The 26,757-nt window shown below is 35.0% G+C and overlaps 1 protein-coding gene across 1 annotated transcript in view; it reads right to left on the reverse strand.

Annotated features, from left to right (window-relative positions):
• Positions 1-26,757, reverse strand: part of melt (ventricular zone expressed PH domain-containing protein melted) — a 338,615-nt gene that overhangs the window by 16,912 nt on the left and 294,946 nt on the right. The window contains exon 15 of the mRNA XM_090398172.1: positions 13,110-13,226. Within this exon, the coding sequence (XP_090254298.1) occupies positions 13,110-13,226 (117 nt within the window). The remainder of the gene's footprint in view (positions 1-13,109; positions 13,227-26,757) is intronic.

A 26,757-nucleotide genomic window follows, 5' to 3' on the forward strand; every position in this document is an offset into this window, starting at 1 on the left:
ACACTTTACAGGGGACTGATGGAAAAAAAAGTGTAAATAGCAGGAAATGTAAAAAAAACATTAAAAAAAGGCTAAAAGATGACTTACTGCAAGTATGCGAGTCAACATATATGATTACAAAATTTAATAACTGAAAATAAATGAATTTACAATCACTTACATTTATCTATTTAAAAAAATCTTTAATTGTTGATTGTTTTTGCTTTTCATTTTTTTTGACATAGCACCAGATTGATTTGCATTGAGTTCAACGCTTGACCTGTTTTTTTACTATCGTGTTCAAAGTGGACACGGAGAATCCAAGATCTTTTGCTAAATGCAGATGTGTTCCAGCATGCCAATCTACACGTCGCAGAATTACCATCTTTTCTTCTACCGAAATACATTTTCTGTCTTTTTTCTCCATGTTACTAACATGGATAATCCACCACCGTAACTTTCACACGCTAAATTACATAGCAGAAATTCTATATCAATTCGTACTGTGATTGAAAAATCATGGTATTGCTCATCACTACATTACTGCTGCAAGTGTGCAGGTCACCGTGACTGCAGAAACGAAACTACAGCCGAAAGCAATGCCATCTGGGAACAGAAATGCGCAGATTTCCGTAGAAATTGATTCAAAAATCAGTATTGCCACCTGAGAAAAAAAAATGCAAATCATGGGAAATAACGTTCACATCTAGTTGTTAGTTGTTAATGACGAGAAAACAATATATCGTAAGAATAGGCCTTAAGACGGGACCAACGGAAAATGATGTAAATGGCAGGAAAACGTAAATTGCGGGAACGTAAAAACGGGGTTTTACTGCTGTATATATTTCTTCCTGTAATAACTAGATCAATTTTAATTAAAAATTAAGGCAAAAGAAAATTGTCTATGGTACACATGAAAAAAAAAAAGAAAAAAAAGGGCTCTATGTTACACTAATTTGATAATGAATAGTCTCACTAATATGAATGCCATTAAGATATGCACTTTTTTTTTGTGTGTGTGAGAGAGAGGATTTCTTGGAAGTTATACAATTTATTGGAAGACTATCTTAATTTAGTCAGGTCTATTTGACTGGTTCATCTACATCCCCCCCCCCCACCCCCAAACCAATACATGTAACAAAATGAATCTGTATAAACTTATATGTATTCTGCTACAGAATAATAAACTTTCTTAATCAGGAACAAAAATCTAAGGCTTTAACTAAACTTATGATACATTAATTTGCATAAGAGGAAGCTTTATAATGATTTGTTAGTTCCCAGTTCTTACAATTTCAGTAAAGGAGGGAAAAAACTTAGACTATGAGGCATCCGAGGATTACAAGGCTGCCAAGGCCAACCAAACAATAAAAGTGATTTAAATTTCAATAAGAGAAGGCTATATACCAAATAATAGTGATCTTTCTGTTTAGATAAAGTCATGGAGAACTATTTTGGCTCCCTGAGGGATCACAATATTTCTTAGGCACAAGTAAGTTTCATTGTCCAATTCTCCATTTTGATATGTGATCATACGAACTATACTTGAAATTGCATGCTAATGAAGAAATTTATCTTTGTGTTTAGTGCTGAATGCTATAGCTACTCCTGAATGTTATAATCACTACTGCCCAAATATGTTTTATATTTATTATTTAGTAGATGCTATCTTTTTTAGTCTTTTCTGTCTTGGTAATACCACTTATGTAAACATATTTTAAATAGAGAAGTATCATAAGATATTTGAGAGATTTTTACAACTAAAAAATGTAGGATCAAACCAGTCACTGTGTGATGACAACTAACCCATGGCATGTAACTTCACATTCATGTTTTAGGATGAATCAATCTCTCTTTTTGCAAGAAATTTTTAGCAGATAACTTTATTATTATCTGTGTTTATATATACAGTAAAACCCCATTTTTACATTCCTGCAATTTACATTTTCCTGCCATTTACGTCATTTTCCGTTGGTCCCGTCTTAAGGCCTATTCTTACAATATATTGTTTTCCCGCCATTAAGAACTTGATGTGGACGTTATTTCCCGTGCTTTGCGTTTTTTTCTCGGGTGGTAATACTGATTTTCAAATCTTCTGCAGAACTCTGCGCATTTCTGTTCCCAGATGGCGTTGCTTGCGGTTGTAATTTCGTTTCCGCCATCATGGTGACCTGCACGCTTGCAGAAGTAATGTAGTGATGAGCGATACTGTGATTTTTCAATCACAGTACGAATTGATATTGCAGAATTTCTGCTACGTAATTTAGCGTGTGAAAGTTGCTTTCAAGTTGCGGTGGTGTATTATCCATGTTAAGTAACATGGAGAAAAAAGACAGAAAATGTATTTTGGTAGAAGAAAAGATGGCAATTCTGCGACGTGTAGATTGGCATGCCGGAACACGTGTGCATTTAGCAAAAGATCTTGGACTCTCCGTGTCCACTTTGAACACGATAGTAAAAAACAGGTCAAGCATTGAATTCAATGCAAAGCAATCTGGCACTATATCAAAAAACAATTAAAGATTTTTTAAAATAGATAAATATAAGTAAGTGTACAGTTATCAAATTTTGTAATAGAGTAGGTAGACTCACATACTAGCAGTAAGTTAAAAAAAAATCTTTTAGCCTTTTTTTAATGTTTTTTTTACATTTCCTGCTATTTACACTTTTTTCCATTAGTACCCTGAAAAGTGTAAAAAAAGGGGTTTTACTGTATTTTGTGCAAGGAAAAACTAGTCAGATATCAGTTTCTAAATAAATAACTTCTTTTCAGCCATTTTCTGTCCACTGCTGGATGAAGGCCTCCTCCAGTTCCTTCCACCTTTCTCTGTTCTTGGCAATGGTTGACTAATTTTGCCTAACAAAATCTGACAATTCATCACTCCACCTTCTTTTCGGACATACTCGGCCTGCTTTCCCTTCTTTTGGAATTCAGTTCGTTAGTATGGTGGTCCATCTCTCTTCTCTTCTGGATAGATGTCCAGCACATTTCCATTTTAGTCACTTTGGTGAAGAATGATGTCAATGATGCAAGTCTGGCTTCTTATCCAGGTGTTTTGCTTTTTATCTTTTAATGTGATGCCTAGCATCAGCCTCTCCATTTTTCTTTGAGTTATTGCTAGTTCATTTGTCAGTGCTTTTGTTAGAGACCAAGTTTCACAACCATATGTGATGACTGGAAGTATACACTTTAAATGTTTTCCTTTTTAAACAGTGGGACATCATTATTTTGAAAATGCTTTTCAATTTCCTGAATGCACTCCAGGCAAGTTGAACTCTTCTATTTATTTCCTTTTGGAGTCCATAGTTTGGTTACAGGAAAATTCATCAAAAAACAGTTAATCGAAAGACAATTCATCAAACAACAATTCATCAAAAAGGCAATTCACCGAAAATTTTTCGATGAATTATGAAAGAATTAAGAAAGTCATTTTTCTTGCAAAGTAGTGTTTAAAAATGTTCAGAAACAATACAGAACGTTATTCATGATACAGACAACATATGGAAGTGGTCATTGAAACGTAATAATTATTTTCTTGCATTTTAAAACATTTAATGTAAGTGTACATACTGCTTCGTTGTGCAGATAGTAATTGATCTGTAGAGAAGACATTTCATTCTACCAAATTTTGTCACAATAACTCTAGTCCAACTGAAATTAAAAAATACTTTCATCCAGCCAGAGCGGAATTGCTAATATAATTTCAGAACTTCTTTACGGAAATATCATGATAAAAATGATCCATTTGGAACTAAAACAGTACCATGCAGACAGCTTCTTGTACGGAAAACTTATGCGAATTCTGCTAAGTCAGCGAGTTATTGTAATACATAATTTCAACACTTTTCTTTGTATCCCCGAATATAGCTGAACTGAAAACTGGAACGGTTCGACAATTTTTTGTAAAAGTTTCAAACACCGAATCCGAGGACTGATAAAATTTAATTTTTATCAGTCCTCTTCAACTGAAGGTAAGTTAGTAGGCCTAATACGGAGATGACTAGCTTTTCTTCCTGGAAATAGGCAAATCAGTCCCATGAACACACACATATATACAGACAGGAAACACTTATCAAACAAGGACAATAAGAATCCATATTGTTCTATAATTATTTCTTAATAAAGTAGCATTGCTTTACCAACAATCATTAAAATTCTCACACAATGTTTGGTGAATCTCACTTGCAGCACAAAAAACATGATGGCCCACACCTCTGTGTCTTCGAATTTCTTCAAAACCACTAACATGTTTTCTTACATATCCTAAATGAAAAAAAATAATTATTTATGATTTCAGGAAACATAGGTGTTAAAGGGTTTAAAGATATGGTCTTCCTTGTGGTTTATATTAGATGCTTTAACATCATTTTTGCTCTAGGTGTTTATCGGAACTTTTCAGCCCTATAATTTCAGCATTTCTGATCAAATATCATCTATTCCAGATTCCTTTCCACATTTCAGGTATTTGATGTTTTTTTTTTTTTTTTTACTTCAAGTGTTGATATGTATTCTGATTGTATATCTGCTGAGTGTTTTCTGTTGCTGCTTTGTTTCATTTAGCAATCTTTTGAAGAAGTAATTACACCATACACCTAGAATATCTTTATCTTCAGTTTTCATGTTACCTTTCTTATCTCTAATTCCTTTTACAGTACTCTTTCCTCCATTTCTGCGCTTTTTCAATAGCCTCCAGAATATTTTACCACCTTTCTGATATTTATTTTCTATGTTCTTACCAAAGTCTTCCCATGACTTTTGTTTAGCGAGTTCTACATCTCATCTTAAATTAAAATTCCTTAATGTTCACTTGTTTTAATAAGGGAGTTGTGAACATATGAACGACACTTTGACAATAAAACGAGTAACATACTCTTATAAGTTTGTTGTGCATTTGCCATGCTTTTTGGATGCAAAAGGAACTCCCCCATCTTGGCAACTGTTATTTGGTTTTGTACCTGTAAAATTATATTCTGTTGCTTAGAATTTTTTTTGAGGAACTTCTAACTGTGACATGCATACTCAAACGCCTATGTAACCTGAATAGAATCTCCATATGCTATTTTCATTGGCAGTTTATTTTACCAATTGCATAAAAAAAAATAAAAATAATAAAAAAATCTAGAGCATATGGCTGCTGGCATGGTTGGCCAACTGGTTAGCATATCCATTCCCCAACCAACCACTGCAGGTTCGAATCCCACTGTGGGCATGATGTTTGAGATTGTCTTTAGGTAACATATAAATTTCATTACCTGGTGTGAGACCACTGCTCCACTTATTGGAGTGAAGGCCTTTGGCTTGAAAAAGTTCTGTGTTCGGTCTCTTATAGCTGGGTTTACATTACAGATGAATTTCATTACCTGGTGTGAGACCACTGCCCCACTTATTGGAATGGAGGCCTGTGGCTTGAAAAAGTTCTGTGCTTGGTCTCTTATAGCTGGGTTTACAGGCTATATAAAAAATAAATAAAATTTACAAAAAACAAAAATAAATAAATAAAATAAAATAAGTAAATAAAATCCTTAGCCCATTTATGGTACCAATGCACTGCAGGCATACAACTTTTCACAAGTGGGAGTCACATTAACAAAAAAGAATGCTTAATATATTGCTTAATGCGAGTCAACTTGCTTAGATAGATGAAGATGTTCATTTAGCACAGCTGCAAAGAGTGCCTGACAGAAAACCTAATCTGGATACTTTTAAAACAGCATTCATACAGTGACCCAACCAACTAAACAACTACTGCCAACTGCATTTTATATGTATAAAGATTAGGATGATAAGCTTCAGCAGTACTTACTTCACTTGCTCTACAAAAATTGAGCATAGGAAGTACAGCTTCATGACTTAGAATTTTTACTTTTTTTTTCCCCCTCTTCCATCAATTTTTCATTCTATTTATCTCTGTACTCAGGAACAACCTTACTCACGTAGTCCCTAGGGATTACAAACTCCAAAAGATTTTTTTTACCTTCACTACTTGCCTGCACATGCTACTAGTGCTATATATTTTGCAATCGCTCTCATGTAGATTAACATGCAGTAGTTGACACTCACTACAGAAAACTTGTAGGAAGCACACCATAGTTTGTTAGAGAGAATAGTTTGGCATAGTGATATTTTAGTATGGCACTGTAGCTGCTGTAAGGCTATAGTTGGAAGGTTTCAGTAGTTTGATATAGTGAGAGGTGACTATATAAATAAAAATTATTTGTCCTACCATCACATTTTTCATCCACGGTCAACTCTTGCTATAGCAAACTTGCAGAGACCACAGGAATAGTTTATTCCTGTCCCATCAATTCAGTCAAGACAAGATATATAATCACAACACAAAGCCACTTTCTACACATCATTTCCCAAGCATTCACCAAGATTAAATAATGTCAGCAAAGCATGTTTTGCATAAAAAGTGTAGTTTTCATTAAATCAAAAGTTTTTCTGTGCCTAAGAATGGCTTCTTCAGGATCTTGGTTGTAAGGGTATTAACATTAATGTGTGTTTTAATAAGTTAAGGGGATAAAAATCCCTTATTGTTTTTCAGCCAGTAAGCAAAACTAAGATCGAACACTACGATCTGTAACGTTTCATGCCGACGAACTGTCAGCGTATCCAAGCGTAAGTGACCACTTGGTAGTGCCACACCACGGCAACTCGTTGCAAAGGTGAAGCAAGCTTCCTCACTGTTCTTGATATTTTTTCTCATAATGTAAAACACAGCTCTTAAGAGATGTAGTACTGTTTTACATTATGAGGAGAGGTCACTACCCAGACCGGTTTCAACCTTTTTTTTGAGGTCTCATCAGTGAGTAGCTAGACCTAGTTAATATCAGAATTTAAGTGAAGAAAACTTACATACCTTTGCTATACGATTGACCGAAAGGTGTGTCACTATATTACATTATAACAAAGTATAACTAAGATGAAAAGCCAAAAGGCTATTTTTTTCTGGCGAGGTTGATATAAGTTAAGGGGATAAAAATCCCTTATTGTTTTTCAGCCAGTAAGCGAAACTAAGATCGAACACTACGATCTGTAACGTTTCATGCCGACGAACTGTCAGCGTATCCAAGCGTAAGTGACCACTTGGTAGTGCCACACCACGGCAACTCGTTGCAAAGGTGAAGCAAGCTTCCTCACTGTTCTTGATATTTTTTCTCATAATGTAAAACACAGCTCTTAAGAGATGTAGTACTGTTTTACATTATGAGGAGAGGTCACTACCCAGACCGGTTTCAACCTTTTTTTGAGGTCTCATCAGTGAGTAGCTAGACCTAGTTAATATCAGAATTTAAGTGAAGAAAACTTACATACCTTTGCTATACGATTGACCGAAAGGTGTGTCACTATATTACATTATAACAAAGTATAACTAAGATGAAAAGCCAAAAGGCTATTTTTTTCTGGCGAGGTTGATATAAGTTAAGGGGATAAAAATCCCTTATTGTTTTTCAGCCAGTAAGCGAAACTAAGATCGAACACTACGATCTGTAACGTTTCATGCCGACGAACTGTCAGCGTATCCAAGCGTAAGTGACCACTTGGTAGTGCCACACCACAGCAACTCGTTGCAAAGGTGAAGCAAGCTTCCTCACTGTTCTTGATATTTTTTCTCATAATGTAAAACACAGCTCTTAAGAGATGTAGTACTGTTTTACATTATGAGGAGAGGTCACTACCCAGACCGGTTTCAACCTTTTTTTGAGGTCTCATCAGTGAGTAGCTAGACCTAGTTAATATCAGAATTTAAGTGAAGAAAACTAAGTGAAACTTAAGTGAACTTTTCTTCACTTAAATTCTGATATTAACTAGGTCTAGCTACTCACTGATGAGACCTCAAAAAAAGGTTGAAACCGGTCTGGGTAGTGACCTCTCCTCATAATGTAAAACAGTACTACATCTCTTAAGAGCTGTGTTTTACATTATGAGAAAAAATATCAAGAACAGTGAGGAAGCTTGCTTCACCTTTGCAACGAGTTGCTGTGGTGTGGCACTACCAAGTGGTCACTTACGCTTGGATACGCTGACAGTTCGTCGGCATGAAACGTTACAGATCGTAGTGTTCGATCTTAGTTTCGCTTACTGGCTGAAAAACAATAAGGGATTTTTATCCCCTTAACTTATATCAACCTCGCCAGAAAAAAATAGCCTTTTGGCTTTTCATCTTAGTTATACTTTGTTATAATGTAATATAGTGACACACCTTTCGGTCAATCGTATAGCAAAGGTATGTAAGTTTTCTTCACTTAAATTCTGATATTAACTAGGTCTAGCTACTCACTGATGAGACCTCAAAAAAAAGGTTGAAACCGGTCTGGGTAGTGACCTCTCCTCATAACGTAAAACAGTACTACATCTCTTAAGAGCTGTGTTTTACATTATGAGAAAAAATATCAAGAACAGTGAGGAAGCTTGCTTCACCTTTGCAACGAGTTGCCGTGGTGTGGCACTACCAAGTGGTCACTTACGCTTGGATACGCTGACAGTTCGTCGGCATGAAACGTTACAGATCGTAGTGTTCGATCTTAGTTTCGCATACTGGCTGAAAAAACAATAAGGGATTTTTATCCCCTTAACTTATATCAACCTCGCCAGAAAAAAATAGCCTTTTGGCTTTTCATCTTAGTTATACTTTGTTATAATGTAATATAGTGACACACCTTTCGGTCAATCGTATAGCAAAGGTATGTAAGTTTTCTTCACTTAAATTCTGATATTAACTAGGTCTAGCTACTCACTGATGAGACCTCAAAAAAAAGGTTGAAACCGGTCTGGGTAGTGACCTCTCCTCATAACGTAAAACAGTACTACATCTCTTAAGAGCTGTGTTTTACATTATGAGAAAAAATATCAAGAACAGTGAGGAAGCTTGCTTCACCTTTGCAACGAGTTGCCGTGGTGTGGCACTACCAAGTGGTCACTTACGCTTGGATACGCTGACAGTTCGTCGGCATGAAACGTTACAGATCGTAGTGTTCGATCTTAGTTTCGCATACTGGCTGAAAAAACAATAAGGGATTTTTATCCCCTTAACTTATATCAACCTCGCCAGAAAAAAATAGCCTTTTGGCTTTTCATTAATGTGTGTTCTTATATTCAGAGTTATTGTTAACTGTTACCAATAAAAATCCTTTTTTTGAATGTGTAGAAAAACAACAATTCTTTCTTTTATTCTTTGTAGAAAAATACATTCTTTCATCAAAGCCAAGCCAACCAATGAAGTTTGGAAATGATTAACTAATATTCATTTTATTTTTATGTTATCAATTCCTGATATGTATCCTCAAGGTGTGTGTGTGGGGGGGGGGATTATAGCATATCATAACAGTACTACATAATTAATTTACATGTACAGGATATTTTATGTACAGAGAAATATTCTAGGGAAACTTATAGTGCAGTCACTGTTCTTAGTATGAAAGCTTTTCAAGATTTCATTTCCTATGTGGACTTGAGTTTGGTTATATCTGACTTGATCAAGGCTATAAAGTACATTCATATAATCTTTAATAATGACTCATGACAAAACAATTGTTACCAGACATCTATTTAACCCATAAGCAACCCTTGAGTATAGTTCTAATCAAATGCCACAATTTCGTTCTTCAATCTGTAAAACCAAAATATTCAAACTAACTACTTTAACCAACTCCAATGTGCCATGTTACAGACAAACAGAAAATGCTATAGAATAGTGTTTAGAAGAAACATGTCAGAGATCTGCTATCATAACTTGAACCAGAATCTATTATCCTCAGCAGACCTAAATGATGACCAGTTCACACTGTATGAAGTTACATGGAAAAGCTCTGAGAACCTATATAAACATTGTTATGAAACTGAAAGCAATCTAGAAAATTACGTTCAGTTCTAGCCATGATAAGAACATAAACTTAAGTTTTAACCTATAAGACTGTTGCCTAGCTATGATCCAACTACTGCATAAATGAGAACACACTCTTCAGCTCTACAATGTAACAGCATGTCTATAGTAGTTTGAACACCTGTAATCTCCCCTCCCCCTCCTCCGACTTAAAATTAACAATAATAGTTGGCTCTATTATTTCCTTTGACACAAGTCAATAGCATAAATAATAATCCATATAAATGAACTTCTTAAGACTAATTTCAAACATAATTTCAGGATTTGTGTCAATTTCACACAGATAATGTCCTTGGGAAACCTAAAGTACCACAGGTGAGCAAAGAATAAAAGAAACCAGGAAATCTACTCTGAACACCAAACAAGGTTTTTATGCAACTTCAGGTCTCTATAAAGCATGATGTCATAATGGGACTTGGGAAAATAATTGTAATTAATCAGATGTTATACTTGATGTTTCAGTGATCATCTAATAACTATCCTCAGGAGTAGTACAGTATAGTGAACCGGCATACAACAGAGTAAAAACACAACTGACTAAATTAAACATACCTAATTCACTTCGCTAAACACAATAATTAACAAACACTTTATGGATAACACAGGAGAGGAAAAATCATAGCAAAAATTAACAGTACTAGTCTAGAGTACTGAAATTACCATCCATATTATTATTATTATATAGTAAATTTGTACCTGCTCATGAAAGAAGATGTTCTTACATTTCCTTGGACACGATGCCGATCACTATTTATTTATTTATTTTTGTAATGTGAACCTTACATGTGAAAGGATGAAAATCTATCAAAGTTTAGTATGACAGATTCGCATACTAGAGACCAATAATAGTTTTTAGGTCATTTCAGGGCTCCAATAAACAGGGTGGTGGCAGTGGTCTCATATCAGCTGAGGCAGCTGATTTACAGTTCAACTGCAAATATCTGGTGTGATAAACCTAGTGACCCTTGGTAAAAGCCAGTTATTCAAGGAAATTCTTCAGAATGTAGTAGACTAATTTAACAGTACAGAGAGAGAGAGAGGTCATGAGATTGGTTGAAAGGAAGGCTTGATATTAGAAGAATTAAAGGAAGAATAAGAAGGTTTGGTGTTGTGGATTAAGAAATGTGGGGAGGACAGATTATGATAGTTCAAAATTTGGGTATTTTAAGGCTCTGGCATTTCTACTAAATGAATGGCTGATGAAAGGGTGACGTGGAATATTTTAAGTTTCGCTTATACTAAATTCTGGTGTGATGAAATAGTTGGTCATCTTTCTTGTCAATCCTGTGGTAGATTTGATATGTTGAACAGTCAACATATAAGTCTATCACTAGACTAACCATCAGAGAGGTATCTATTCTTCCCTCTGCACACATACACACAGACTATGGAATTTTACAGGTGCAGTTAATTTCGTATATACTTAATTTAATTAGGGACAACAGATGAGATGATCTTTGGAGGAGCTGAATATATTTTTGAATTTGGGAGTTGTTATAAGTAACATTCAAGTTAAAAACTTTTTCAGTGTTCTCCCTATTCAATTTCTAGTTTGGATAAACCAGATATACTTTCAATTTAAAAAAAAAACTATAGTGTACAAATATTAGATATATTCTACAAAAGGTAGGCCTTTCTGACAATGCACTTCAAATACACCAAATGGGATGGTCAGAACAACACCAAACTCCATCGTAGAAAGTTTTTTACCTTGGGTATAATATATGTTAAAGATACCAAGCTATTTTAAACCTGGTTTTAATCCATTTCCTAAGTAAGCAAACTGACAAGTAAGTCGTTTACGCCTGCAAGTAGTGCAAGTCTTAGGCAACTCGTGGTAAAAGTGGGATAAGCTCTGATCACTATTCTTAATATTTACCCTTAATGCAAAGCACATCTCCTTGAGGAGATGTATGATGCTATGCATTAAAGGCAAGGGGGCCACTACCCAGACCAGTTTCGACCTTTATTGAGGTCTCATCAGTGGGAGCCAGGCTTAGAAATACCAAGGTTAAGTAATACAGAGCTTATAAGTATTTTACCAAAACAAGTCATCATAAGGTGCTTTGACCTTATTAAATAAAAATCTCAGGATGAGAGATAGTTTGCAGGTGCAAACTTGACTTACTTGGGAAATGGATTAAAACCAGGTTTAAAATAGCTTGGTATCTTTAACATATATTATACCCAAGGTAAAAAAACTTTCTTCATCTATCTTTCATTCTGATATTTTTATTTAATAAGGTCAAAGCACCTTATGGTGACTTGTTTTGGTAAAATACTTATAAGCTCTGTATTACTTAACCTTGGTATTTCTATTTAGCATGGCTCCCACTGATGAGACCTCAATAAAGGTTGAAACCGGTCTGGGTAGTGGCCCCCTGCCTTTAATGCATAGCATCATACATCTCCTCAAGGAGATGTGCTTTGCATTAACGGTAAATATTAAGAATAGTGATCAGAGCTTATCTCACTTTTACCACGAGTTGCCTAAGACTTGCACTACTTGTAGGGGAAAATTTGACTTACTTGTCTGTTTGCTTACTTGGGAAATGGATTAAAACCAGGCCAGGTTTAAAATAGCTTAGTATCTTTAAACTCCATTGCACTACTCTTCAACAGCACAGCCTGGGTTTGAAATATCCAGGATTTTGAGTAATCTCTCTCTTACCTAATCTTAACTTACATTACACCTAACCTCCTCTTAATTTTTCTAATGTCAAAAACTATTTCCAGCCAATAATACGAATACAGGCATTTCCTTTTATAAATGGCCTTTACCAGTGATTGCCAGGTTCATCAGGCTGCAAGAGATACCAACATTAAGGCTCGACACAATTAACTATAACAGGTTTGAGCATTAGTTCTATTAACAACAGATATGAACATTATTACTAGATTCTATTGACTACAAAAAATATCAGCATTAGGGCTCTAAGTTTCAAACAACAAGAGAATGTAATGGTTATCATGATGCTGGTGGCCAGCATCGAGTTGACAAGCAGTCAACTCATCTATTTTCAAGCTGCTTGGTCTGTTATTTTCACCTATCACTTACTTTCAGATGAGGCAACTTTATAAAAATCACATTCTACATGGGATTTGATGATAGATGTTTCCAAACGACGGTAATTTCAAGTGCCCTATTGCTGCTATTAAATGAGTTATAAGGCACAATATTTCAAAAATAATAACATTAATACTAAAAAGAAGAATAAGTTGGTCTCATGCTTTATTTCATACATCTAATGCTGCACCTACTGAGCCTCTGTAGGAGAGATGCGCTCCTGACAAAGTAAAGTAACGAGTTCTCCAGCGACGGAATAATTTCCATTTTCCTTTTTTTTCTTTTAATTGGCCCTGAAAATAGAAAATACTAGATAAGTGAAACATGTTTAATTATTATTCATTAATTAACAGTTTTTAATAGCTCGCAATAATTTATATTTAGTCAGATAAAAGTATTATTTGAAAAACAAGAGGGTGTATGTTGAAGAGAATCATTTGGGATATCTGTAATTTGAAGGATGCTAGCTACAGGATTCTTTAAAATAATACCAAGTGCTTTGTAGTATTTTCAAATATGAACAATCATTATTAAAAAAAAAAAAAAGCTATTACATTAACCAAACCTCAATTGCAACAATGGTTTACTCATTCCAAAAATTTAAGATTTTTATTTTATTTATTTGATTTTTTTAAAAGTATCCTAGCGTTATAAACTTAAAATACACGAGTGCATCTAAAAGAATTAACCACTGTTATAATGTGTGTAGTTGTAAACCGTTGGATTCATTTTCTGTTGTTGTTCTTTACACATTGAAGTTTTTGTGAAGAACAAAATGAAATATATGTTAATTAAATGATTATTATTTTTTATGGCTAATATAGCCTACTTTCCTTTTGGAGTGACCTTTTTATTACAATGTCATTAGCTTTTTACTCAAATCTTAGGGCATTACTGATGTGCTATAAAACTAATATATGAAGAATAATATAGGTGGAAAATTCGGACATACCTTTTTTGGATGTTGTCGGCTGTCTCCTTATTCCGGCAATATGAAAAAACCCAGGTTTTTTCAAATAATTCCCCACATTATTTTACCCCAACTTTCCCCAAACCTCTTCCTTTAACAGCTTAACAGCAGATGAATGCATATCGCCGGGATGAGACAGCCAACAACATTCAAAAAAGGTATGTCCGAATTTTCCTCATATACAGGGTGTTCGGGATAAATTTGACATATTTATAATTAATTATATTTTTCCGTAAGTTACATGTATTAACACACACTTCTCTTCATTTAAAAGTTTGGACCCTTCTTCATTCATATACAAGATGTCAGAAAGGATGGATAGCTGGAACCCACCTGAATCATGGAAGAGAATAACTTGTATCATGATGATTCGTGCCCGCCATCAAAATAAGGATATTACGACTGCTGCCCAGTGCTCCCAGAATACAGTAAAAACAATCAGGCATGAACTAGAGACTTGCAATGGTGACTACGAGGATGTAGCAAGAAGAAAGATCCCTAGCAGACGATCTGATTGCGTTCGTACAGCAGAATTCCTCGCAAATCTGCAGGAACAGGTGTTGAAGAACCCTGGCATTGGAATTCGGGCTTTGTTCGTGGAGTTGCTAACTGTAGTCAAGCCCTGGATAACAAGGGTAGCCAATGGTAGGCCGTATGTATGGCAGCAGGATTCGGCCCCTTGCCACACCTCTGGGAAAAGTCAAAAATGGTTGTCTGAAAATTTCTACGACTTCACCAGTCCAAATGTTTGGCCTCCAAACTCCCCAGACCTTAACCCCATGGATTATTTTGTATGGGGCGCAGTTGAAAAAGACACCAATCGCACTTCCAGTAATACAAAAGCCCAGTTAATGGATAAAATTAAAACAGTTTTTGCGGCCCTTCCCAGGGAGACTGTAGCATCAGCTTGTCCGAGGTTCCGAAGCAGAATTGAAGCTGTGATCGATGCTAATGGTGGTTATTTTGAGTAAATCTTGTTGATAGTATTGTAATTAACTCTGCCTGTAATGTTTTTTTGTCAATTCATTAAATTTAATAGATACAAAGAAGATTTTCTTTTTCCTTACGAAACTGTCAAATTTATCCCGAACACCCTGTATTAGTTTTATAACTCATCAGTAATGCCCTAAGATTTGAGTAAAAAGCCAATGATTGTTAAAAAAGGGGTACTCCTAAAGGAGAAAGTAGGCTATATTAGCCATAACAATATTAAAAATAATAGTTTATCTTAGAGGAGTAATAACATGGGAATTTTCCCAGAAATAATACCTACGTTAATTAAATGATTTTATTATTATTTTTTTTTTTTTATTGTGTTTATATATTCTTTAAATTATGAAAACATATTCATACTTATGCAGTGTATTTATTATGGATAAGATTATTTCAGTTCCATTTCTGCAAATTTCATACACTGAAAGTATCAATTAATCTGATAAACTGAAACATGAGCTATGATAACTAATTAAACATAATACAGATTTTATTGACATAATTTTTATTAGCTTATAATTTTTCCCTCAGTAATTTTTAAATTAAAAAACTAGAACAGAAACTAGTAGATTCAACAATGAAAATGTGTGAATTACATGTACATGATATAGAGTGACATGGTCTAAGTACATTCAAGTTCTAATAAAATAACTTTAACGAGAGATAATTAATTAGTTCCAGAAGTTGTGAAGAAAAACCATTTCCCATAAACGGGACAATTTTTATCCATCACTTCTATTTAAATTTGGACGATGTAGCAAGGTAGGTAAAGAGTTTGAATAGTGCTCAACTTTCATCTTGTCATGCAATTTTTCACAACTTTCTTTATATAAGTGTTCTATGACATCATTACTTTTATGGAGAACCTTAATTTTCTTCCAAAGGATTCAATGCCTAGTGGAGATAGCGTTTTCTGCAAGTCCCAGTTGTTCTGGCTCATGGAATTTAATGTAGTCTACTGTTTGCAGAGAGCAAAGAAAAGTAAAAATCTTGCTGTTAGGGCAGAAGGACACTTACAGGCCAACTGATTCAAATAGTTTGGCAAAATCTGATGGTGAAAACTGTTGATTTTATTGATGAACTCTTGTAGATCTGTAAGGGAGTCATGCCAAACTGCCAAATATCATTTACGTACTTGTACATAATGATGGTAAATACATAAAAATTGATTGCTTAAATTTTTATTTAATGTCTAAACATTTGATTGAACTACTTTTTTTTTTACAAAAAAAAATAAGTAAAGATGTTTGAATAGTGCTCAATTTTTTCATCTTGTCATTTTTCATGCAATTTGTGATAGCTGGTGATTGCTTTATCAAGATTTCGGCAGACTTCAAAGCTTGTTCCACATCAGGATCAGAATCAAACAAAATTTCCTTAGCATGCTCAGTGCGATTGAAAACTAGCTCAAGTACTTTTGCAGTTAGATTCTTAGTCCTAACATTCTCTTCTTGTTTGCACTCTTTATCTTCTTCTTCATATGCATGCCGTTCTTCTAGTTGGAGATCATTCTCACTTAACTGTTCTGAATGGGAATCGAGCAAGTTTCTCATATCTTCATTATCCAGTTCATTAAATCCAAGTTCTTTTCCAATTGTGCTAATTTCTTCAATAATGTTATCAGCTAGGTTATTAAAACCAATGAAATCACATTTGCACAGTGAGGTAAGACCTTCTGCCACATGGCTCTCATACTGCTGGCAGTGACTTCTTCCCATGAGGAAGTCGCTGCTAAATGCATGTTTTCTACTATACTGCTTGCTTGCTATTGTAGTTTTTCCAAAAGTCAGGTAAAGAAATTGCATTCTCTTTACTCGTTGCTCCAAGGGCCTGGCCGAAGGTTTTGTAGTATGCTTTAAATGATGATACAACCTTTGGTCAATCAGTAAAGAAGTAAATTGGTCAATAGTAAAGTAGTTGTATTTTGGGGAAAAAAAAAAACCCAAACTATCTATATATTTTCATTAAGATTGGCAAGCACCCTAGGATGACCAGAAGCATTATCCAACAAAGGGGCTTTAAAAGTAAGATTATTTTTCTTGCAGTAGTCTGCAACTGAAGGATAAAAATAACAGTTGAACCACTCCTCAAAAAAAGAGTTTTGGTCACCTAAGCTTTCTTATTTGATTTCCGAATTACTGGCAGTTTTTGTTGGTTACATCCTCTTAATGAGCTTGAGTTTTGCACACGATATACCAACATAGGCTTCAGTTTAAAGTCACCTTCTGCATTGCCTCCTAATAAAAACATAAGATGATCTTTAGATACTTCGTATCCTGGTTGAGATGCTTCAGTTTTAGCCAGGAAAGTTTTTGTTGGCATTCGCATATGCTTCCAAAAGAGACCAGCTTTGTCGACATTGAATATTTGATGATAGTCATAATCACCCTCCTGAATTATCCTTTGCAATTCTTCAGGAAACTTGTTGCCACAAAATATTTATCAGCACTAGCAGATTCCCCAGTTATTCTTATGTTATGAAGACCAGCTCGATTTTTAAAATGGTCAAAACCATCCTACACTCGCAGTAAAGCGTTCACATTAATCTTGAAATTTGGTCTCTTTCAATAAATATTGAGAACTTTTGCCTGAATACTCCTTGTACTAAGAAGTATTCTTGTATACAATCTCCAATTCAGAGTGATAGAAGATGTTCCATCTCGATCATTAAATGGCTTCTATTTCGGGTGATCTGCATGCTTAAAGAAGCAGTAGCAACTTTTCCTTGTTCTTCGTATTCTTTGTTCTTATTTAATATAGTCCAAACTGTAGACTCGCTGTATCCCAGATCTCACACAATCATTGTATTACTAGCACCACTTTCATGTCTCTTGATGACTTCCAGCTTTTCCTCTAACGTAATTACTTTTCTTCTCCATTTAGTACTGCCATTTTCTTTATCAGTCCTTCTCTTTTCCATATCAGGGGTTGAATATAGGTATCTAAATTAAAGCAAAGTGAAGGAAAAGTGATTGAGCAAGAGAACAGAGTTTGCACATGCGAATGCAATGACAGCTTTGAGTCAACTGCCAAGTGTCACCAGCCACTGCCCACTACATTAACAAGTGCTGCCGCTTGCTGATGATTGGAGACAAAATATTTCACATAACGTAAAAAAAATCATGTTATCTGATTAATCACTCACTTAAAGCAGAATATAGTATTATTTCGCTCAATCATGCTAAGTGATTAGTGCACATATTGAATTTGCATTAAGCAAGGTTTTCTGTATTCCAAAATCTGGACCTTGAGAAACCACCAATTCTACAGAATTGGTGGTACAAAAAGAAGGCTGATGATGATGACTGAATTTTTAACAATAATTTTTCAAAAAATATTGTATACTAAAATATTAAGTATAACTTTATTTAATACTTTCCTATATTTCAACAACATTATACTGCCATCATCAGGGATAAAAAATGCAAACGAGGCTGAAGAAAGGCAACCAAAGTCAGGCCTAGAGTCCTAAATAGAACCCTCTAGTGGGCTAGATTGGGTGGGCTTGGCCTTTGGAATGAAGATCTGAGAATGAATGCTTCCCAAATTTGGGGCAGTCTCATCCACCCAAATTTGTTTAAGTTTGCAAGGTTTTTCACAGCTGAGGCAGGTTCAAGGAATAGCCTCTTATATTTGTTTTTGCTGTAGTGTAACAGAGTGTCGTTCTTGCAGCGTATCCTGTGGTGGGTGTCTAACGCATGATAGCAGGAACTAAGTGGCTGTTGTGGAACCTTGTGTTCAGAAATTCTGATATTGGCTGTCCTGCCTGTTAGGCTGTAATAGGACAGTGTAGTAAGACAATGGCAATGTAATGTTGCCAAAATATAAGAAAGTATTAATTAAAATTATTATAATTAATATTTTACTATATGTTATTTCCTGAAAAATAATAGTTATGAGTAACCAATGAATAAGCCTGTCTACAAGGATTGAATTTTTGTATTAGCTTTTCCTGCATAGTAGCAAATATTTTGTCTGCAAAAACAGTATAGGTACATTGTACTATTTAAAATAAATCAAGGGATAGAGTTGCAACTAGTCCACTGTGAACATATTTAATTTCATTATTTAATGTCTAAGCATTTTTTGGTCTTGGACAGCTGTAACATAAGTAACGATCTACTAGCCTTTGCATAAATTTTATGACCCTTAGGAGATCAAAAGGTTTCTTTTAACCTGCAACAGGTAGATATAACCTGGGCTGCTCTACATCTTTTTAGAAGTCTAATCTGGTTTACGAATTAGCTTGTTCAACTAAAATTTTTTCCATAATGATTACACTGATTTGAAGCTAGCTCTGTAAAGTTTTGAAATAACTTGAAGAATTGGAACATAAGCCACAATAACTAATTCAACATGATACAGATTTCATTTATGTAATTTTATGCTCCAGTATAAAGGGCAACTTTTAAAATAAACAACTAGAACAAACTGATAGATTCAACAATGAAAATATGATACGTGAACTACAAATATGTGATAGAGTGACACGGTTTAAATGGACATTCAGTGAAGAGAAGAATACCAATCTTACACCATCAATAAGCATCAATAATAATAAATTTATCTCTCGATGAGTCTTTGGACTCCTTGGAGATGTGATGTAATAATAATAAGAAATATGAGAAATCTGGCCTTGTACAACATGGAATAGATACTAACCACAATGTCCTATGGTCTGAAACATGCTTACTCCATCATTGTTGCAATAAGTCTGAACAATTTATTTAAAGAAAGCAGTGAAGTCTTACTCCATTAACTGAACTTGAATCAGAACGACTGCTCTCTCTGTCAAAAATACAGGAGTCTTATTCTAACCATACATCATTAAGGATTTTTTTAAAAAAAAAATTAATAATACAACGTCTCCTCAGTTATTTCTTTACATTGTTCTATGTATAAGCTCACATGGTTCTCACTGTTTTAATCCATTGTTTGAGTTCTACTTTGTATTCAAATACCTGATGCTTAATGATAATCATTTAGGTCAAAATATATAGCTTTTGAGTAAATATTATTCGCTCTTTTCTTTATGTTAATTCATGAAAAGAAATTATTGATGTTTTTTATATAAAGTAAGATTTACCAGCACATATGTTTAAAATGTTGTAAACTGCTGGATTAATTTTCTATTATTCTTCCTTACCTTGTACACTGAAGATTTTTATGAAGCAAAATGAAATATATTAATACTAATTAAATGATTTTTACTATGGTTATGTATTCTTTGAATTACAATAATTATGCACACTTCTCATGCAAGGGTATTTATTATGGATAGGATTATTTCAGTTCTAATTACTGCAAAACTTCAGCTCCTATCCTATAAAACCCCCTAGTAACTCAGGTACTTCAATAATATTCTTTGTTTTTTGCATATAAACCAAATTTTTAACTCATAAAACATCACTCTATTTTTATAGGATATTTCACAGAACTGTCACCATCTTAGGGGGAAAGGGAACTACCTTAAACTGACTTATCCATGTTGTTTAATATAACAACACGGAATACTTTCACAATATACTACATGCCATATTCCTAAATTCTGGCCTGAACTAACTTTTAGAGCACTTAACTACATTCTTGAGAGACTGACTGTCATATAATTTGCCAATCCCACCTCCATCCTTAAATTAAACATGGTGAGAGATGCTGCTCATTCTCTTACATTCATAGACATGCTCAACACAATCACATTCAAGAAAGACAGAATCTTCCCCATCTTGGAGTACAGTAGTCAAGTGGTTACATAGGGTGGCTGCTAGGTAGTACACAAAACTGAACCTGTTGGCAATAAATGCCAGCCTGGTTGGCTGAGTGGTTAGCATATCCACTCTCCAGCCAAAAGGCTGTGGGTTCGAATCCCACCGTTGGCATGGATGTTTGTGATTGTCTGTGAAAATACCAGTGGTGGTTGGCAGTAGATGGCATTAGTGTAAGTGATGAAGGTAGTTGTAGTTGGTGGAGATGGAGAGTTGTAGAGTAGGTGCCCTCCCTTGATGAGTCTCTGGACTCCCTGGAGGTGTTATGTAATAATAATAATAAAATCAGGAAGTTCCCTGACAAGCCAGTAATTACACCAATTTAGTGAACTAAATTGGTGTAATTAATCATAAAAGATGCAAACAAAAATAATAGTAACACTGTGGTAGATCACAAAAAATAAAATAAAATTAAATTAAATTTAAAAAAAATACTAACAGTGATCAAAATCTAAACAGAAAAGGACACTGTTATCGTAATTCACTAAAACTTGTGGCTAATTCAAGCTTAAATTATGTTTAGCCAAACTTGATCTCCTATTATCTCACAGAACCTCAACTATATAAACATTCTACATGTTTCCTGCACATGTGCATTTGTCAGACAATCCATGACAGAGATTATTAAACTTACACTTAGAATCACCTCTTTATGACTGACTTTGGCTCAAAAATTCCTTGCCACACATTTGATTTTAATTTCCCACCTTAACCTCTCTCCTGATTTTGATAATCATTCAGAAGGTTAATTTTTTAGTCTAATTATCCAAACATAAGATCTACTTCCTTGGAGGCTTCAATATTCATCATTTAAGGTCAGTTCCTTTCTATAACTTAAACAGAGCCAGAAACAATGCTGAGGTATTTGTTGATAGCAATATTTAACACAAGTTGTCTATCTACCACTCAGAATAACTAAATAATTCCTATCAAATCTCCCAACACCTTGGATCTTTTGATAAATAGCTCTCTCTCTCTCTCTCTTTTTTTTGAAATACAATATGCATGTTAAGTCACCTCTTGGGAACTCCCTAACTTCGTGCATGTTTACTTTTCTACAGCTCAATCTCAGCCCAATGCCCAGTAGCACATCAACATTACCAAATAGGGTAAATTGTGTGATGTCTATATTCCTTTTCCATGGTCCAATTATGATGGAATGAAATGAGGAATCTTCTTCTTCTTGGCTTCCCATATTAGGCAATTGTTTGCCTGTAACATTTTCAAGGGTTTAAAAAGTCTTCTGCCCATCTCCTCCTGGGTCTTCCTCTTGATCGGTGTCCCTTTGGTTTATATTTCCAAGCAATATTTGGCCATCTATCCTCATTCATTCTTTCTATGTGTTTTTTTTTTTCAGTTCTTTTTATAGTTTGTGATGTCTTCTGTTATGTTAATTATGGATAACTGTTTTCTTATTTCTTATCTTATCTATTCTTTTATAGCCTGCGAGCAATCTTAGGAACTTCATTTCTGCGGCTTCCACTTGTCTTTTACTCATTCTCCCCAAGTCCATGTTTCAGAATTGGTTTGGCTATTATTTTATATAGTTTTATTTGGGTTGTTCTAGACATCTGTTAACTGAAGTGTCTATTCAGAGTTCCAATGACGGCTAGCATTTTTGCTTTTTATATGCAATGTCGATTTCTCGGTATTGCACATTGCAGAAAAAAAGATAAAAGAAATGACCAGTGATTCTAGAATAGCAGCGCATGGAGATTCCTTAGAGGATTGGTTAATGAGAGTCTATAAGGTCTACTATCCAGGTGAGAGAATGAGCAAGACAATTCATGCTTTGGACATGAGGAAACAAGCAACAGAATTAGTGGTGGTTGTGGGAACAAATGATTTAAGTGGACATAAGGAGAATGTAAAGGTGAATATTAGAAGGTTATTGAGGAGAGTGAAAGATAACAGTAGAGTGGGAAAGGTTGTCAGTGTGTTGATGAGGTATGACAATGATAAATTTAGAGTGAGAGCCAGAATCATGAATGGTATGCTAGCAGAACTGTGAAGAGAAGGGAGTGCAGTTTGTTGATGTATCGTATGTATCTGAGGGAAGAATGGAATTATACAGACGTGACGGATTGCATTTAAATGGCTTTGGAGTGAGTGAACTGGAATAACTGATGCGAGATGGAGATGCAGTGTGAAGTGAAAGATTAGGAGAGTGGTATTGAATAGACAGAAGTGCTTGGCAATGGAAACAATAGTAGAGAGAGATGAAGAGAGAACAGAAATGCAAGAGAAACAGGGAAAGGGGTGGGGGAGCCAGATTGACAGGGAGACATGGTATAGGAAGAGTGTATGTTGGAAGTAGTACTGAACGTATGTACGGGAATGATTAGCATAGAAATGGAATAGATGGGGATGTGAATGGGAAAGTTGAGACTGAATGGATATATGCGGTAAGTGGTAATAAAGGTGATTGGGCAAGGGCAGGACTGGTTATAGACCTAAAAATGAACTGCTGTGTTTGTTCACAAATGCCAGAAATATCAGAAATAAGGGAGATGAAATGGTTTCACTGACTGAGTTTATTCACCCCAAAATCCACTGGAATAAGTGAAGCATGGTTGAATGAAGATATCCTAACAGGAATAGAATGGAAGGGTACAGTGTTTTTTGCAAGGATAGAAAAGACAAGTAAGGTGCTGCTAATGATAGCAGAGGAATTATGTCCACATAAGGTAGACATGAAAGAGGGAAATAGTGGCAATTGTTTTGAAGCAATGTAGTGTGAGCTTAGGTCAGGGAATGTGGAGGGTGGTGATGAAGAAATGTATAAGCAACTTGGGTTAGTGAACAAAGGAAGGGTGTTTATTATGGTTGATTTTAATTATGCTGATATTGATTGGAATAAAGAAATAGCATCTGAGAATAAGAAAAACGAATTTTGTGAGAGACAACTATTTCAGGCAACATGTAAAGATCGAGAATTTTAGATCTGATAATTTTATCAGAGGATGTAATTGTGAGGGGGATTTCACACTTCCCTCAAGTTGGTGAGAGTGATCATGAAGTGATCACCTTTGTTGTGACTAGCCATATGAAGACTTCTGTTAGGACAGGATATATGAGGAATTACAAGGCTGGTGATTATGAAATGCTTAGAAGACAGCTCGGAGCCATGGCATGGAATGAGGTGTTAAGCAAGAGGGTGATAAATGCATGAGAACTGACCAAAAGATATTTAACAGCATTGATGTTTGAATGTATTCCGAAAGTCAAAAGATTAACTAAAGTGGGTCAAATGGATGAATGAAGGGATTAAGCATGAAATCTGGAAGAAGGAGGCACTATGGAGGCAGTACAAGATGAATAATGGTAATAATCAGTAACATGAAGAGTATAAAGAGTACATCAAGAGAGTGACTCAGTTAAGGACGACAAAAATTCAGTATGAGCAGATATTAGCAAATCAGGTGAAGAAAAGCCACTAGAGAGTTTTCTTTTTTAGATATATGGCAAGTAGAAGAAAGAATGATTATGATAATATGATGTTAATGGATGAAAATGGTAGCATGGTAACTGCTACCATTTTCATAAGATGACATTGTTGAGATATTCAGTGATCAATTTAGAAAGGTGTTTAAATCTCATCAGGATGAAATCATGAGAAACTCAAGTGTAGAGGACATAAGAGAGGATGTCTTAATTGTGAGTGAGCAAGTGATACATGAGGAAATAAACTTGATGTCAATAAGTCAATAGGATTTGATGACACATCACCATGTGTCTTAAGGGAATGTTTCAAGGAACTGGCAGTAATATTTGGCATGCCTGTTTAATAAGAGTCTTACAACAGCACAGGTTCCAAGAGAGTGGAAAGAAGGTAAAACTGTTCCACTGGATAAAGGTGATAAGGCTATGACTACAAATTATAAGCCAATCCATAGTTGTGGTGAAGATGCTGAAGAGATTGATGAGAAGGATGTAAAAATGGGTTAATAACAGTAGCATTCTCTGTGGTTGTTGGTATGGGCTTGTTAAAGGGAGATCATGTTTTACTAACTTACTTATGTAGTGTAAAAAGGTGTAAATGTCTTAGACAAGGGAGATGCATATATAGTGGTATACTTAGATTTTACAAAAGCATTTGATAGACTGCCACATGACAAGCTGTTAAATAAATTGAAATGGATGGGGACTGGAGACTTCTGAGTTGGATCGGTGACTGGATGTCAGATAGGTATCAGGAGTAGTTTTGGGATGATTGTTGTTCAATTTGTATATTAATGATATTGGAATAGGTTTAACTGGTGATATGCAGCTGTTTACAGATGATGATTAGGAAGAGCAATGCAGTTTCCATGGCTTCCTAACAGTATAATGTGACTGGCAGAACAAAAACATAAGCATGTTGTAACCCCTGTTCATTTTGTGTCTATCTTCATGTAATGGTCCATTCTTTGTATATTCACTCTGATGATGTGATATGATATGCATGATGAATATAAATGATTTATGTTAATATTAACAGTAAAAAAAATGAAAGTAAATTAATCCAGTATTATTAAAATACAAATACAATTACTTACTACCTTTCTGCACCACTCTAAACATTCAACCTATACACATCATCCTCTTGTGCCACCAGTTGTACTTTCATGTTGCCATTTTATGTGCGCTATTGTATGGTTCTTACCATTTTCTTTTTGTCCAATTTTTCTACCATTTTCCTTTCTTTTATTTCCTGCAATTTCTTTTATTTCCTGGGAATGGCAGTCAATCCCCCCCCCACACACACACCCCTAAATGCTATAGTGAACCTTGTTCTGTAACAAGTTATCTCTGCTCTGGGTTTTGCTATACCAAGCATCTACTGTATCACCTTCTCTAGCTTTCCCCACTGTCTGCTGATTAAATATTACATGTCAAATTTCAGTATAACAAACTCTGCAAAAGAAAAATTTTCAAGATAACAGACTATTCTTGTGTTTGAAAAAATATGGTAAAATATATTAAATAATGTCTTTATAATGAAATTATTACTATTAATTTCATTATTCCCAGAACCCCATTGGAGTCAAAGACTCATTGTGGGATGTCCCTTTGTCATAAACACAGCTCATCATACCGTGCCTTAAATACATTCTAATTCTCTGCAGACACCACACTCTCAGGCAGTGTATTCCAATCATTCACAATTCACCATGCAAAAAACCTGCTTCTCACTCTCTTGCTTACACCCTCCTTACACAGCTTCCAGAAATGACCTCGTTCACCCACCATTTTATGAAAAACCTCTTCAACATTAATCTTATAACAACCCATTACCAACTTATACATCTCTGTCATATCACACCTTCTTCCTTCATCTACTAGACTCTACAATTTGCATTTGCTCAACCTTTCTTCATACTCAACATTCCAGAGACTGGAAATTACTTTGGTCAATTGCCTCTCTCTTCATCCTTTATGAAAGCCAGGTGACCAAATTTGTGCACAATAGTAGTAATCCATATGTGGCCTAATGAAGACCTCATAGTCTCCTTACTTCTACAAGTCGGTGTCTTCTGCATCATTGCCAGAATTCATTGTGTTGTCCTCATAATTTTGGTAATGTGTCTTCTAAATTTTAGATCCCTATCCACCATGATCCCAAGATCTCTGATTTCCTCTACCTCCAACAATATATCTCCACCAAGAGTAAATTCTACATCTCACCTTTGTTTTCCATATTTTAAAACCTTATATGTGGTTATTGTTGGAATAAAATATAATAAGATGACAAATGTCTTGGACAAAGGAGATATATATACAATGGTATACTTAGATTTTGGAAAAGCTTTTGATAGACTGCCACATGACAAGCTGTTAAACTGAAAGAAATGGGATTGGATAACAGATTAGTGAGATGGATCGGTAACTGGTTATCAGATAGGTACCAGAAAGTTGTATATGGGGAGCAGTGTCCTGAAGGAGGAAGGTTACTAGTAGTGTGCCACAGGGCCATTGTTGTTCAATTTGTATATTAATGATTTTGTGATGGGTTTAACTGGTGATATGCAGCTGTTCGCAAATGATGAAAATTTGACAAGGATAATACAGAGTCAATCAGATGTTATGGCCTTATAGGAGGACTTGAATACATTG

This window comes from Typopeltis vanoorti, chromosome 1 (genome assembly GCF_054136105.1).
Source record: "Typopeltis vanoorti isolate ZY-2024b chromosome 1, IOZ_Tvanoo_1.0, whole genome shotgun sequence".
Classification (NCBI taxonomy): domain Eukaryota; kingdom Metazoa; phylum Arthropoda; class Arachnida; order Uropygi; family Thelyphonidae; genus Typopeltis; species Typopeltis vanoorti.